Source organism: Pundamilia nyererei, unplaced genomic scaffold (genome assembly GCF_000239375.1).
Source record: "Pundamilia nyererei isolate P.nyererei 1_Seehausen unplaced genomic scaffold, PunNye1.0 scaffold00064, whole genome shotgun sequence".
Taxonomy (NCBI): Eukaryota; Metazoa; Chordata; class Actinopteri; order Cichliformes; family Cichlidae; genus Pundamilia; species Pundamilia nyererei.
The window spans coordinates 2567493-2580548 of record NW_005187465.1 but is presented as its reverse complement, the minus strand read 5'-3'; the positions used below and the strand labels follow the sequence as shown (position 1 = coordinate 2580548).

General features: G+C 40.3%; 2 protein-coding genes across 2 annotated transcripts in view; one reads left to right on the top strand and one right to left on the bottom strand.

The window, feature by feature from the left end:
- Nucleotides 1-13056, top strand: part of rb1 (retinoblastoma 1) — a 21618-nt gene that overhangs the window by 4100 nt on the left and 4462 nt on the right. The window contains exons 4-23 of the mRNA XM_005735647.1: nucleotides 92-141; nucleotides 384-494; nucleotides 656-801; nucleotides 883-960; nucleotides 1549-1658; nucleotides 1751-1828; nucleotides 2131-2218; nucleotides 2311-2427; nucleotides 2517-2573; nucleotides 2863-2894; nucleotides 3041-3117; nucleotides 3268-3488; nucleotides 10475-10590; nucleotides 10908-11050; nucleotides 11391-11536; nucleotides 11653-11757; nucleotides 11867-11980; nucleotides 12096-12244; nucleotides 12383-12413; nucleotides 12650-12792. Of these exons, the coding sequence (XP_005735704.1) occupies nucleotides 92-141; nucleotides 384-494; nucleotides 656-801; nucleotides 883-960; nucleotides 1549-1658; nucleotides 1751-1828; nucleotides 2131-2218; nucleotides 2311-2427; nucleotides 2517-2573; nucleotides 2863-2894; nucleotides 3041-3117; nucleotides 3268-3488; nucleotides 10475-10590; nucleotides 10908-11050; nucleotides 11391-11536; nucleotides 11653-11757; nucleotides 11867-11980; nucleotides 12096-12244; nucleotides 12383-12413; nucleotides 12650-12792 (2112 nt within the window). The remainder of the gene's footprint in view (nucleotides 1-91; nucleotides 142-383; nucleotides 495-655; nucleotides 802-882; nucleotides 961-1548; nucleotides 1659-1750; nucleotides 1829-2130; nucleotides 2219-2310; nucleotides 2428-2516; nucleotides 2574-2862; nucleotides 2895-3040; nucleotides 3118-3267; nucleotides 3489-10474; nucleotides 10591-10907; nucleotides 11051-11390; nucleotides 11537-11652; nucleotides 11758-11866; nucleotides 11981-12095; nucleotides 12245-12382; nucleotides 12414-12649; nucleotides 12793-13056) is intronic.
- Nucleotides 7112-9230, bottom strand: LOC102207051 (lysophosphatidic acid receptor 6-like). The gene has a single exon (XM_005735559.1). It carries the CDS (start codon nucleotides 8836-8838, stop codon nucleotides 7765-7767), a length of 1074 nt encoding a protein of 357 aa, XP_005735616.1. The 5' UTR covers nucleotides 8839-9230; the 3' UTR covers nucleotides 7112-7764.

Here is a 13056-nt window from a genome sequence, read left to right as displayed (position 1 = left end):
ATATTTATTGTCTTGTGTGTTAGCGGTTTTGCACTTGTTATGAAAGGTTGATGCTGCTGCGTGATTAATTATTTGGTGTATCATTTTCAAGGGAGAGGGAAAGCGTGCGGACTTGCTGGACGATGTTTCTGTTGGCCAAAGGTCGGTTAAGCTTATGAATACATTAACAACAACAAGAACAAGTAGAATCAAGCTGTTAACACACGTTATGGAATTGTTTTCATGCCTCTCTGTCATCTTCTTTTCACCCTTCCTTCCTCCTTCGTGTTCAGCTGCAGATAATAGTTGAATTGGAAAATCATGGTTTAAGTTTTGTTGTTTTAAGAAGGCATCGGAATTGTTGTGACGATGCGTCTCATGTGTTGCATCTGTGCTGCGTGCAGGAAGGGCCTTACAGATGGAGGATGACCTGGTCATATCATTTCAGCTGCTTCTTTGTACGCTGGAGTTAATCATCAAGCGCTGCTCTCCAGACCTTCTGCAGCCTCTTTACAGTAAGCTTCAGTAGCATTTAATTTACACGTTCTTTGCTTTTAATGTTTTTATGACTTCAGATTGTACAATAAGTAAATGTAAAGTCAAATAATTACCATTTTTTTGTCATGAAAGTTTGGTTTAAAGCTCCTTGAGGTTTTATTTATTTATTTATTCTCAGAATCAGCCATCAGCAAAATTCAGAGCCCTCCAACACGAACATCTCGTCGCAACCAGAGCAAAACTAAATCCCGAGTTGTGGAGCCAGAGGTTGATGTACAGCTTCTCGAAACCTTATGCAAAGAGAATGAATGCAGTGCAGAAGAGGTGTGAAGACTTTTAAAAAAATCTCATAGTCTTACTGGACAAACACAACTCAAAATGTATTTATGTGAATTTATTTTGCAGGTGAAGAATGTATACCAAACCAGTTTCATGGCTTTCTTAGAGTCGATGGATCTTTCAAGAAGCCCAGATTTTCCTCAGGTAGGATGTCATTGTCCGAACACCTGCTCCACTGTTTGGTTTTATTCTCACTAACTGCATTTGGAGTTTCCATTCATTATCTCTTCCTGTCCGCTTCTGCCGCTGTAGAGCGTTTGAACGTCTGGCAGGTGTTGGTTGCGCTATTTGCTACCTATATGTGTTTGTTTTCACGTATATCGTGTTGGGTAAATGTGCACTCAAGCAGGAGGTCCTTTGTAGTGTGTCACTATAATGCAGAGACAGGATGCTACTGTTTGCTGACAGTGGTACACTCCTCTAAACGACTATAGTGAACACGGTGACGGGCAGATGGTGTGCATTTTTGCTTAGGTGTCTTAAATAAATAATGTACAAATGTCACCATGATAGGCTGTCATCAAAAGGCCTGGGTTACTCGGGGAAAAAACAAAGATTTCGATGAGTTTTTGGCGCTGGTTATTGCTTTGCCTGTTGTCTGGTTCAGGTGTAGAATAAGCAAAGCTTTGCCTTCATCCAATCAGCTGTAATCTGAATCGGAAACCTTTGAGAGCTGTGTCTGTTGGCTTCTGCCTCACCGCGCGTTACTTTTTGCTGTGACTTTCAACCCAGGTGAATGATGTCGACCAACAATATGAAGAACACTACCTCAAGAGCAGAGACATTGACGGACGAATGTTTTTCAATGGAGACGAGACTGTTCTTGCACCTAAAGTCGAGATGTAATCCCTTTTTTCTTCAGCGTACAGTGTTTAGATGTTGGGTTCTTAAAATAACTTAAAGAAGATGTTCAATAATCTTTTCCTGCATTCAGATCACAAGTGGAGAGAACACCAAAGAAGAACCTGTCAGATGAAGATGGAGTACTCGTCCCTCCTCAGACACCCATCAGGTGGGCACTTAGCAGTTCCTCACTGACTGTATCTATCATTCTTTGTCTAGCGGGAAAGGACAGAGGTCTCATGTTTGCTTCTGCAGTATTGTGGGGGGGGGGGGTTTAAGCACTGTTTAGATACTCACCTCTCAATATGTACATTTGTGCATTTCTGTGATGATTGTTTATTTCCCTTTAAGTTGCCAGCAATTTAAATGACATCTCTAAGATGCAGATTATAACCTTACTTGATTGAAAAGGACCTTATAGTCCTTGTCTGATTTTTTTTTTTTTCTTTTTCTTTTCTAATCTCCCATCAGAGCTGCCATGACCTCCATTCAACTGCTGAGGGGTGATCTCACTTCCAGTGGGGACCAGCCATCTGCTAATTTGGTTACATATTTCAAAGTGGGTCTTTAGAAATTTGCCTCTAATTAAAAGATAAAACTGCAGATTTTCAAACATACCTTTCTCTCTCCCTCTCGCTATCCCTTCATCAGCACTGCACAGTGGATCCGACGCAGGATGTGCAGAAGCGCTTGGAGACGCTTGGACAGGTGTTCAGTCAAAGATTCGGTCAGGCGGTCGGCCCACGCTGCGTAGTGTACGGCAGGCAGGTATGGAGACGAAAAGGAGGAACAATGGCAACATGTTGTCCCTCATATTCTTTTGTTTTTATCTGAATTGAGTTGCTTTTCTCTTTCAGAGATTCACCCTCGGTGTCAGACTGTATTACAGAGTTATGGAGGAAATGCTGAAATCGGTACAGTTTTTTTTTTTTACCTTCTTTTTTTTAAACTGGTGGGTTAAGAGAATTTTACTGTTTTGTTTTGGATGTTTACCTTTTAATTTCAAATCTATCTGATAAGATTTATAGACATCAGTCACCAAATTATTATACAAGAGTTTTCTTTTTTCTTTCTTTCATCCTATTTAAACTTTTATCAATTAAAAGATAAATCCCATTCTAGGAAGAAAATATTTTTGGTAAATCTTAACGTTGAGGTCTTATTTTTTTGGGGTGTTTTTTTGTTTTTGTTTTTTTTCCGTAGGAAGAGAAGCGCCTGTCTGTGCAAAATTTCAGGTATGTTTTTTTTTTCTCCACTTTTATCAGAATAGTGGGAATTATGACTCTAATCCATGTTGGTGCATTGGAATTGCATGCATGCTTTCTATTGTTTTGACACACACTTTCTTCCATGGAGCTGAGTCATTTGATTTCCTTTCCAGTAAACTCCTGAATGACTCCACATTCCACACATCGCTTTTGGCTTGTGCTTTGGAGGTAGTCATGGCAACATATGGAGGCATGTCCTATAACTTTCTTATAAATGAATAATAATATAGCTCTTTATGAAGTATTCTGTATTTTTGGTCATCTGTTATCAGTAATTAAAGTTTTACACATCTTTTACGTGTGACCAATTCTAATGTTGTTCTTTGCTCCACATGATTAGAGAGCAGTTTCAAAAATGGAGGGTACAGCCATGGAGGAGCCGACTTAGCCGAAACAGATGTGTGTTTCCCCTGGATACTAAATGTGTTCAACCTGACCGCCTTTGATTTCTATAAAGTTATCGAGAGCTTTATCAAGGCCGACCCCACGCTAAGCAAAGAGATCGTCAAACATCTGGAGACCTGCGAGAACCTCATCATGGAGAGACTTGCATGGAGGACGGTCAGTTTGATCTTTCATTGCTATTAGACTAGGATGCCAATAATATCACAGCATTTCACAGAGATTGATGTATACATGACATAGAGACTCTTTGGATATCAATCATTTAGGATTTATTGGCCCAAAAGAAGCAGATTGTTGTCACTGTTTAAGAGTCACTTAAATAAAAAAATAAAAATAATAATAATAATAATAATAATAAGAAGAAGAAGAAGAAGAAGAAGAAGAATAAAAGGAGATTCTACATAAATCCTGCTTTCACTACTGATCTCATTCCATGTCAGCATTTCCCAAACATACGAAGCTGCTTTGCCAAAAATAAAATGATTTCACAGTGCTTCTTTACTCTGACTGCTCCACACGTGGGGCACACACACACGGAAACTGAAAACAACAACAGATTACACTTTTAACATACACAAAGGTGGTTACAGTTTCACTATAATGGAAAAAAAATATAGGTAACAGGATATTTTTTGCAAATTGACAAAAGTACAGTAAAGCAATCTAATGCTTTTGTTAATAAAGAGGTCTTACAGTACTTGTGTCATCAGCTACCACTGACTCCACTACTGGGCACCTCCCTGTGCACCGGGCTGCTGGAGAAATAGTAGATGAGTGGGTTGAGGCAGCAGTTGAAACTGGCTAAGGAAAGGACCACAGGATGCATAGCCTTGGTCGCCTTAGCCAGGCCACAATGTGGCAACAGCTTCATGTGTGTGAGAGTATATCCCAGCAGGTTGATGTGATAGGGGAGAAAGCACAGGAGAAACACACCCAGCACTGAGTAAATAACCCTTAGAGTGTGCAGATGGCCGTGGCGGTTGCTGCGGCAGCGGTGTCTCATCTTGCTAAGGACACTCAGCACCCGGCAGTAGCTGTAGAGGAGTACAAGAGTGGGCAGCAGAAATGACCCCAGGGCTATGCCCAGGAATAACAGAATAAGGGTGCGATGGTGTCGTGAGGACGGATCCAGCAGACAGGCCTTGTTCTGGTGAGAGGCCGCTAACCGCAGCGCAGGCAGACACACACTGAGCCCCAGAACCAGGCACCAGATCCCTCCGCTCACCACCCGTGCGGCACGTAACCTGCGCAGTGTCGATGCCAGGGGGTGCACTACAGCAAAGTAACGGTCCACAGCAATGCACACCAGGAAGAAGATGCCCCCATACAGGCTGATGTATTTGAGAGTGAATGTGATCTGGCAGTAAGCTGGCCCAAGAGTCCAACTGGGGCTGTCCTCTGTCTTGGAGGACAAGGCTTGAGCCTTTTGGTGGTAGTAGTAGATTCTCAGAGGTAGAGAGATGACAAAAAACAAGTCAGTCGTCGATAGACTGGCCATGTAAATGGCTGTGCTGTTCATGGTACAGGGAGACAGACACAGTCTGCGCAGAACCAGGCTGTTGGTGGCCACCCCCAGCAGGAAGATGACACTGTAGGATACTTTGTAGAAGGTGAAGCGGTAGCTTATATCGACAGTACAGTTAGACAAAAGTGAGACTGGCTTGGCTGTCAAATCAGTCATATTCCACTGCTCCATGTCTCAAAATGATTTGACCACTTCCAGCACGTCAAATTGTTATGGTCTTATATCTGGAGGAGGGTTAGATCGGTTGAAGAGGGCATATGTGACGAAAGATCTGCTGGAGCAGTTAAACGTGTAGTAAGTTAAAACTTAATCAAACAAAACAATTTTTTTTAAAAATTGAAATGCAAATTTGCTGAGATGACACGAATACACATCCGTATATATTCCGGTCTATGTTATATAGAAAACAAATTGATTTTGCCAATAAATTTTTACCAGCAGCTTCCTGCTTGTAAAGAAACAAAGCAAACATTTGGTGTCATTACATGCATAAAGCCAACCGAAAAAGCACTTAACTGATGTATTTCATTACATTGACAGATTAAATACACATTTACCAGAGCCCATAAAATCAATCTTTTTTTTTTTAATTGAGATTTTATAATTGAACTAAGTTTGCACGGCATAGGCAATCAGGTGAGCATTTTTCCGGTTGTAAAGGCAGAGTCTGATTATAGCTTTTTACAATTGTTTGTTGTGTGTGATCATGATTAAAGTTTATCTTTTTTTTTCTTGCCAGCTCATCTATAATGTAGGTCATTAAAGAACCGATTCAGTCACAAAATGAGCATCAATAGAAGAATAAAAAATATATATATTTCTAATATCTAAAAACTAACTTTAATTCAAATTTGGAAATAACTTTTCAAAATTAAAATAGGTGACAAATTCTCTTTCTCATAGCGTTATTATTAAGACAGATGTTTTTAATTCGATGACCTGTCAGATTTAAAATAGAGGACCCCATCTTTAAATCTGTATGGATATTACAAATTTTTCTGGAAAAGTTTGAGCAATTAATATGCTTAATTTAGAGAAAAAGATTATACTTAATTTTACAGTTGCCACAACCAAAGCGAATATTTAAAGGTAGAATTTAGTCACTCACCAGTAGCAGGATGGGAGCATTGTCAGTGTGATTAAAGGTATTTTTCCAGTCAGCTGGTGTTTAACTGTGGCTAGCTTGTTAGGATGCTGCAGTTGGGAATCTGCCGCTGACTGAAGCAGTTCACACCTAGACACCAACAGGTCTCTCTCTCTCTCTCTCGCCCTCTCTCTTGCCCTGTTCCTCTAATTTATAGCTGACTGATTACTTTTAATGACCTTTTTTAGAGGGATACAAGAGTTCTAATCTCTAGTTTAGCCTACAGGTTGTCAGATGTCAATGAAAAATTTTTTTCATTGACCTGAAAATTGTCAGATTAACTTTCGGGTTTTTTGTAGGCGTTCTGGTAGGATTGCATTTATATAGCGCTTTTCTAGACACTCAAAGCGTTTTACAATACCTTGTTTACAACACCTTGTTTACAACACCTTGTTATGAATTTATGTGAGTGACTAGAGTTAATCATAAACTGTAGCTCATAAAGTAAAAGCAATAATTCACTGAAACAAGGGGCTGTAAGCAGTAGTGCCACTTGCGTGTCAGTCCATGAACACATAAAAATAAAAAATCCCTGTGAGTGCATACAAAGTTTTATTATTTGTATTTGTAATATGTTCTTGTGCTGTAATGTGCAGAACTTTTCTTATGGTTTGTATAAAATTTGTTTATCTTTTTGGGAAGTTGATCAGCATACAATGATCTGACCAAATACTGCTCTACAAAAACCCCCTCTCTAGACTGTTTTATTACCCTTTCCCTCAAGAGGCAAGTTGTTTCTTGCCTGCTTTAGTTTTACAGAACTTTCTCATCATTGCTGGTGAGGTGATGAGTCTAACCATGTCAGTACAGACCCTGAGGCTGTCGGCAGGTATGTGCAGTGTTCAGTCTTGCATCACACAGCTTGTCACAAGCATGGAAGAAATATACACATCGTTGCTATGAGACTTATGTTTTCACAGAGTGTGAGCCTGGATCCGGTCTAAATTAGTTTTTCAGGATTTCCAACAAATTTTAGGAACTTGGAAAATCTATATTGTGTGTAGGTTGAGTTTTTTACGGTTCCAGTGTTGTTGTATATGCAGAAATGATGACATTTTGACCCACTTTTCTTTTTCTAAAGACCATCAGTTTTGTTGGAACACTTTTCATTTATTACCAACACATGTAATGAAACAATTTAAAACTTTATAAATGTATTGTGCACTGAGGGGCCAACCACACACATATGACTAACCAGTCTAGATGACTTATTTAGCTGGGAACAGTGAAAGCCACATGGGGGAAAAAAATTCTTCCAAGATAGTGCCAAGTATTTCACAACCTACCGCTTGATCAAACAAGTATTGAATTCAATACACAACACTTCAAAATGTTACAAAAATATTTAATTCAATTTCAGAATGGGAATCAAAGCTTTTATAGAACATGATTCTCTAAAAACTTCTTTAAAACCTCAATACACATAAAACAAATACTTGAAAACCGTACAGGGCAGTAGATGTAAAGAGTTGTAATACTGGTTCAGCACTGTCAAATTAGGGTTTTTCTTAAAGGTGAGTCTTCTCTGTGAAAGAAGTTCTTTCTTTGTGTTAGTACCTATTGTTGACTGAATCATTATCTTCCGGTCTAAAGTCTCTGTTGTGTCCGATAGGTGAGCCGGACTCCCCAGTAACCATTTTGTTTATGTTGTTTTTCTAAGGCACTCTGCTTTCACCCATGTCCTCTGATTTGTCCTCTGAATTGAAGTTTTGTCAGCCATACTCGCTTAAGTCAAATTTGTAGCTCACATTACCAGGCTGTCTTTAGACCGTGGACTCATTGTCAAATATTTTGGGTCTCAGACTTTTCAGCGTCAAACTCTTGGGCGTTGAACTTGGGCTGCTTTGCAAGCTGTCCATCTGTAGTCTTTCGAATAGCCTGGCACCATTTTGCCATGCTGAAGACTTTCGTTTAATGGAGCTTTGAATGGCCTCTGAAGTGAAGTAGTAGACAACTGGATCAAAGCAGCAGTTGGTCACCGCTATGCACAGAGCGATGGGGTAGATGGTTCTTACAACATGTTCTGCAAAGCATCCCTTTAGGATTTTGGAGCGGACCAAGGTGTAGAAGATGAGATTCACATTGTAGGGAATGAAACAGAAGCAGAAGATGAGCAAATGCACAAAGACCATCCTCAGGATTTTTGCTTTGTTGAGGTTTCCTCCGCGGCTGATGGTTTTGGGGTTCCTCAGTATCCTTAGCACCATGACAGAGCAGAACACATTCAACATCAGTGGGATAAGGAAGCCTGCAGTCTCAATAAACATCACCACCCACGAAAGCTCAGCCTTCCATTGTTTTTTTGAGTAGTTTTCAAAGCAAAACTGTGGCGTTGAGTTTACCGAACCCAAGTTAGTATTGTTCGGTGAAGTGGTGTCCAAAAAGACCCCAGTGGTTATACCTCCAGAGAGAATGATCACCCAAACTGTAAGGCAGGCCAGCTTGGCATTTTTCCTCGTACGAATTGTTTGGGACCGAAATGGATACACAATTGCTAGGAAACGATCGACACTGATGCAGGTGAGGAAGAGGATGCTGCCGTACATGTTGGTGTAGAATAGGGCCACGGAGATCTTACAGAGCGCACTTCCAAAGAGCCAGTCACGTTTGATGAAGTACACAATCCGAAAAGGCAGGCTGAGGACAAACAGAGAGTCTGAAACCACGAGGTTCATCATATACGTCGTGGTCTCATTCCGTATCTTCAGCGTACAGCCAAAAATGTACACAGCCACCGCGTTGAAGGTAAGTCCGACTACAAACACCATGGAGAAAACCGAGGCGTAGAGGTTATACTTGAAGTTGTCACTCTTGTTGCAGTCCGTGCTGTTATCCATCTTTAAACCAGAGTGTACACTTACAGTGGAAAGAGTGAAAAGGTTCTCCTTACTCACAGTTGGTGTTCGTTATGCCATGAAAAAAAGAAGGTATACAGCAGCTCCTTGATATACCATCCAAAGTCCTTTCCATCTACTTGTCCTGCTGTGGCAGCTGTCCTGTATGTGCAGCGATGGTCATTTAAGTGGAGCTTTCATTGTTTTCAGTGGTCCTCACAAAACAAATGTATTAAAAGAGAAGAGTCGTGCTTTTTTTCCCCTTTAGCTCTGTGAACACTTTAGTGGGTCTCCACTTGTCTCGTTCTTCTCTGTGTTGTTGAAGTCCCAAAGGCACGTGCTGATCGTCACTCTGCTCCTGCTGGATTGTAAATCAGAAACCTCACAGCAGCCTGGATGGCAGAGCCTCTGACACAGGGAACAGAGCAGGCTGTCGAACCACTGGGTGGAGCCACCGCTGGGGCCAAAGTCCTCCCATTCAAATGTCTTTCATTTGCTTTTGCAAATAAAAAGCATTTGAATAATGGAACAATAGAATGTGTTCTGTAATTTTCACATTTCAGTAAGATAAGTTTTAGTAATTTTTTTTGTTGTGTGTGTTAGATTGTCCTTGCTGCCTGCCATAGGGGTCTTTTCATCATCTTCCCGAAACATTAAAGCATTTATCAGGAGATTTTCTTATTTGTTTAATAGCACAGTGCATGTTTTTGTCTTTCAGTGCTCTTACTAGTGTCATTTGGAGTATTTTAAATTAAAAAAATAAAATAAAATAAGAGCATGACTCATCTGTAGTTGGATGTATTATGTAGTGTTGTAATATGTTACGACCTGATAATCAGCTGTGAGGATAGATAACCACTGATAGATGTCAGCGAATGTTCTTATCCAAATGTACTTTTGAAATGTTGGTGGCGTAAGCGGGGTGTGGCAGGCATGATGCATGAATGTACCATAAGCCATACTTACAAGTCCATACTCGCAGTTACTGTGGGAGCTGCTGAGTTGTAAACCACTCCTCACTTCCCTGTATGAGCTCATATCAGTTTGCTTTTTTACTGGTGTGACGGTTGCGTGCTGAGATTCACGTGCAACCTTCACTTTCACTGTCTTTTCATCTTGATTTAGAATTGTGCATGTTAACATAGATTTAGCTTCTTTTTTTTCTTTTTCTTTTTTGGTATTTAGAGAAAATGTATTTTTAATTTGAAGTTATTATTTGTTTAACAAGCTTAACGAGTCAGTCAAATGCATTCAGAGTCAGACAGGATACTGTAGGGTGTGTGCTTGGGTCAACATAAAATGAGGAACAGATTTATAATACATGTATAGATTTGACTTATCAGTTGGCTGTTTTGCAAGGGACATTTCACATGTAAAATACCTCTAACATCATTTCTGCACATGTCTTCTACTTAATATACCAGGAAAAAAAACCAAAAAGGAACCAATTGCCTGATCAAGACATGATCTCCAACCTAACAGGATTATTATATTACATTATTATGTGATTGCCAAATGAAATAATTTCTTTTTGCACCTTTTTAAAATTCCTGCTTGAATGAAAGGAAAATGAAAGTTGTGATGGACAGGATATAAATGGAAATGGTTAAATATAAAGTAAATGTTTGTGTCTCTGCAGGGCTCCCCACTATTTGAGCTTCTGAAACAGGAACATGAGAGCGGAGGAGCAGAGCAGGTGGAGACCCCAGCTAATTTCAGTCAACCGCTGCAGCACAACCACACCGCAGCCGACCTGTAAGTCATCCCGCGGCTTTCGATCAGTTTGTCTTTTGATTTTGAAAGAACACCAAACCCTTTTTACAAGAGTTGTGAAACTACTGACTAATCAAAACAGCACAGCCTTGATGAATACGTCATAGATGAGCAGATAAGCATCAATAATATTTTGTTAAATTCCACAGCCCCCTCCCCCTCCCCTCTTTCTTAGATTTTTTTTTGAGCTTTGAGGAAGAGCTTTCTTTTGTTTTACCCGTCCATTTAAGGTTCGTGGTTAGGGGAATGTTTCATGTTTATTGACATATGAAACTGGTTCCTGTGCTCTTCCCGCACAGATATTTGTCCCCCATGCGCCCAGGCCTGCGTGTATTACCTCCTGAGTCCAGCTGTCAAACTTCCTCTCAGCCTGCCTCACAGCCAACCAGCCAACCTCCACGACCCCTGAAGTCCAACTCTCTCAGCCTCTTCTATAAAAAATGTAAGTCACTGGTAGAGTTTGCACTAGTCAAAAATAATTGATGGTGGTGGTCCTGCCTAGCAATAAAGTAATCTTTTAAAGTAGTAATGTTGTGATGGATGGAGTAAATAATGGGAAAAATAACAAGTTAATAGGAGAAAATATTAATGCAATTGTATAAAATAACATTGTTTGATATTTTCTTTAAAGTATTGCAGATACAGTCAGGTGTCCCCACATTTTCATTAAGCAATTTTTTTATTCTTATATTATTATTGTTACATTTTTATTAAGATAAGAGGTTCCATTCATTATTCTATCACACTAGACGCTCTAATCCTCTGGTTTTGTTTCTCTGTAGTGTACCGTTTGGCCTATACAAGGCTGAAGATGCTCTGCTCCTACCTGCTGTCCTCCCACCCTGAGTTTGAGCCCATAATATGGACTCTGTTCCAGCACACTCTGCAGCATGAGTACGAGCTGATGAGAGACCGTCACCTCGATCAGGTAAGCTGGAAATATGTCGCTCTCACTATTTGTTTCTGTCCCTCGTCTCCTGTTATTGCCCTCCTCCACTTTTCTTATTTATTTTTCTCTGCTAAATACGTTGTATGTTCCTGTAGTTGATGATGTCTGCCATGTATGCCATATGTAAAGTGAAGAGCGTTGATCTGCGCTTCAAGACCATTGTCACAGCATACAAAAACATGGCCAACACCAGCCAAGAGGTAAAACAGCCTGCTACAGTTTCCATAAAAACTCACCGAGTCGGCTGGAGTTTTGCTGATGTAATCGTGTTTCATGTAGAACTGTAACAAAACACTTTGAATGTTGCAGACCTTCAAGCACGTGTTGATCACTGAAGGCCACTACGACTCCATCATTGTCTTCTACAACCAAGTGTTTATGCAGAAGCTGAAAACAAACATCCTGCAGTATGCTTCTACCAGGGTGAGCTACATCTGCAGTAGTCATTGGTGACGGTGGGGTTTTAATGCACATATATAAAAAAAGAAGTATTTCTACAAGTTTCTCTCATTGTTTCTGCTGCTGTTTTCTTTTCTAGCCTCCGACACTCTCGCCAATCCCACAAATACCCTGCAGCCCCTACAAGTTCCCTAATTCGCCTCTGCGTGTGCCCGGTAGCAACAATGTCTACATCTCTCCATTGAAAAGCGCACGCATGTCTCCCGGTATCATGACCCCTCGATCCAAGTAAGTCCTGCATAATATTCGTTGTCAAATAATTTTTGACAACGCTACTCCTGAACTAGAATGATATTTTAGAATGATTTGAAATGAAGGCCTGTTTGTTTTGTACAATGCTCATTGGGGTTTTTTTTGCCCTTGCAGAATGCTGGTATCGATCGGCGAATCATTTGGGGTATGTTCATCTTAAGTTTGCTCTGTAGACCCAGAGAGTTGATTCTGTTCATCTGGTTGCTTAGTCTGGATGTACAAAATCAACTTTCTGGTATTTTACTTACTTGGATTATCAAGCATGCATCAAAACATTTTGCTCTGTAGTGTAACAAAGGGCTGGTTTGATCTCTCAGCAGCTGCAGTGCCATTTATTTGTTTCCTCACTCACTCTTACTTCCGTTTTGTCTTCATCTGCAGCCATCAAATCGCTTCCAGAAGATCAACCAGATGGTCAACAGCAGTGATCGATCCCTAAAGAGGACTCTGGATCATGGCTCCACGCCAAAGCCTCTGAAGAGGTTACGATTTGATGTGGACGGGCAAGATGAAGCTGACGGCAGGTTGGTCACAAATGGTGCTTGTGTGCCAGATTATATTATATCATGTGGGGCAGCACAGCATTTTTGCACCATTATCCCGTCTCATATGAGACATGATTTACTATTTTAATTGGCTGTAGTTTTCATAAGTCAAAACATCACTCTCACCAAAATCACAAGAGTGAAAAATAGCCAACCAATGGCTTCGTCTGTCTTAAAAGCCAAAGATGATTAGCTGACAGAACAGCAACTGAAATAACAGTTTACAATTACTGTGAAAGAAAG

Bases quoted from the DNA above. Each gene is read 5' to 3' on its own strand.
- LOC102207051 (XM_005735559.1), bottom strand. From the start codon at position 8,838: ATGGATAACAGCACGGACTGCAACAAGAGTGACAACTTCAAGTATAAC.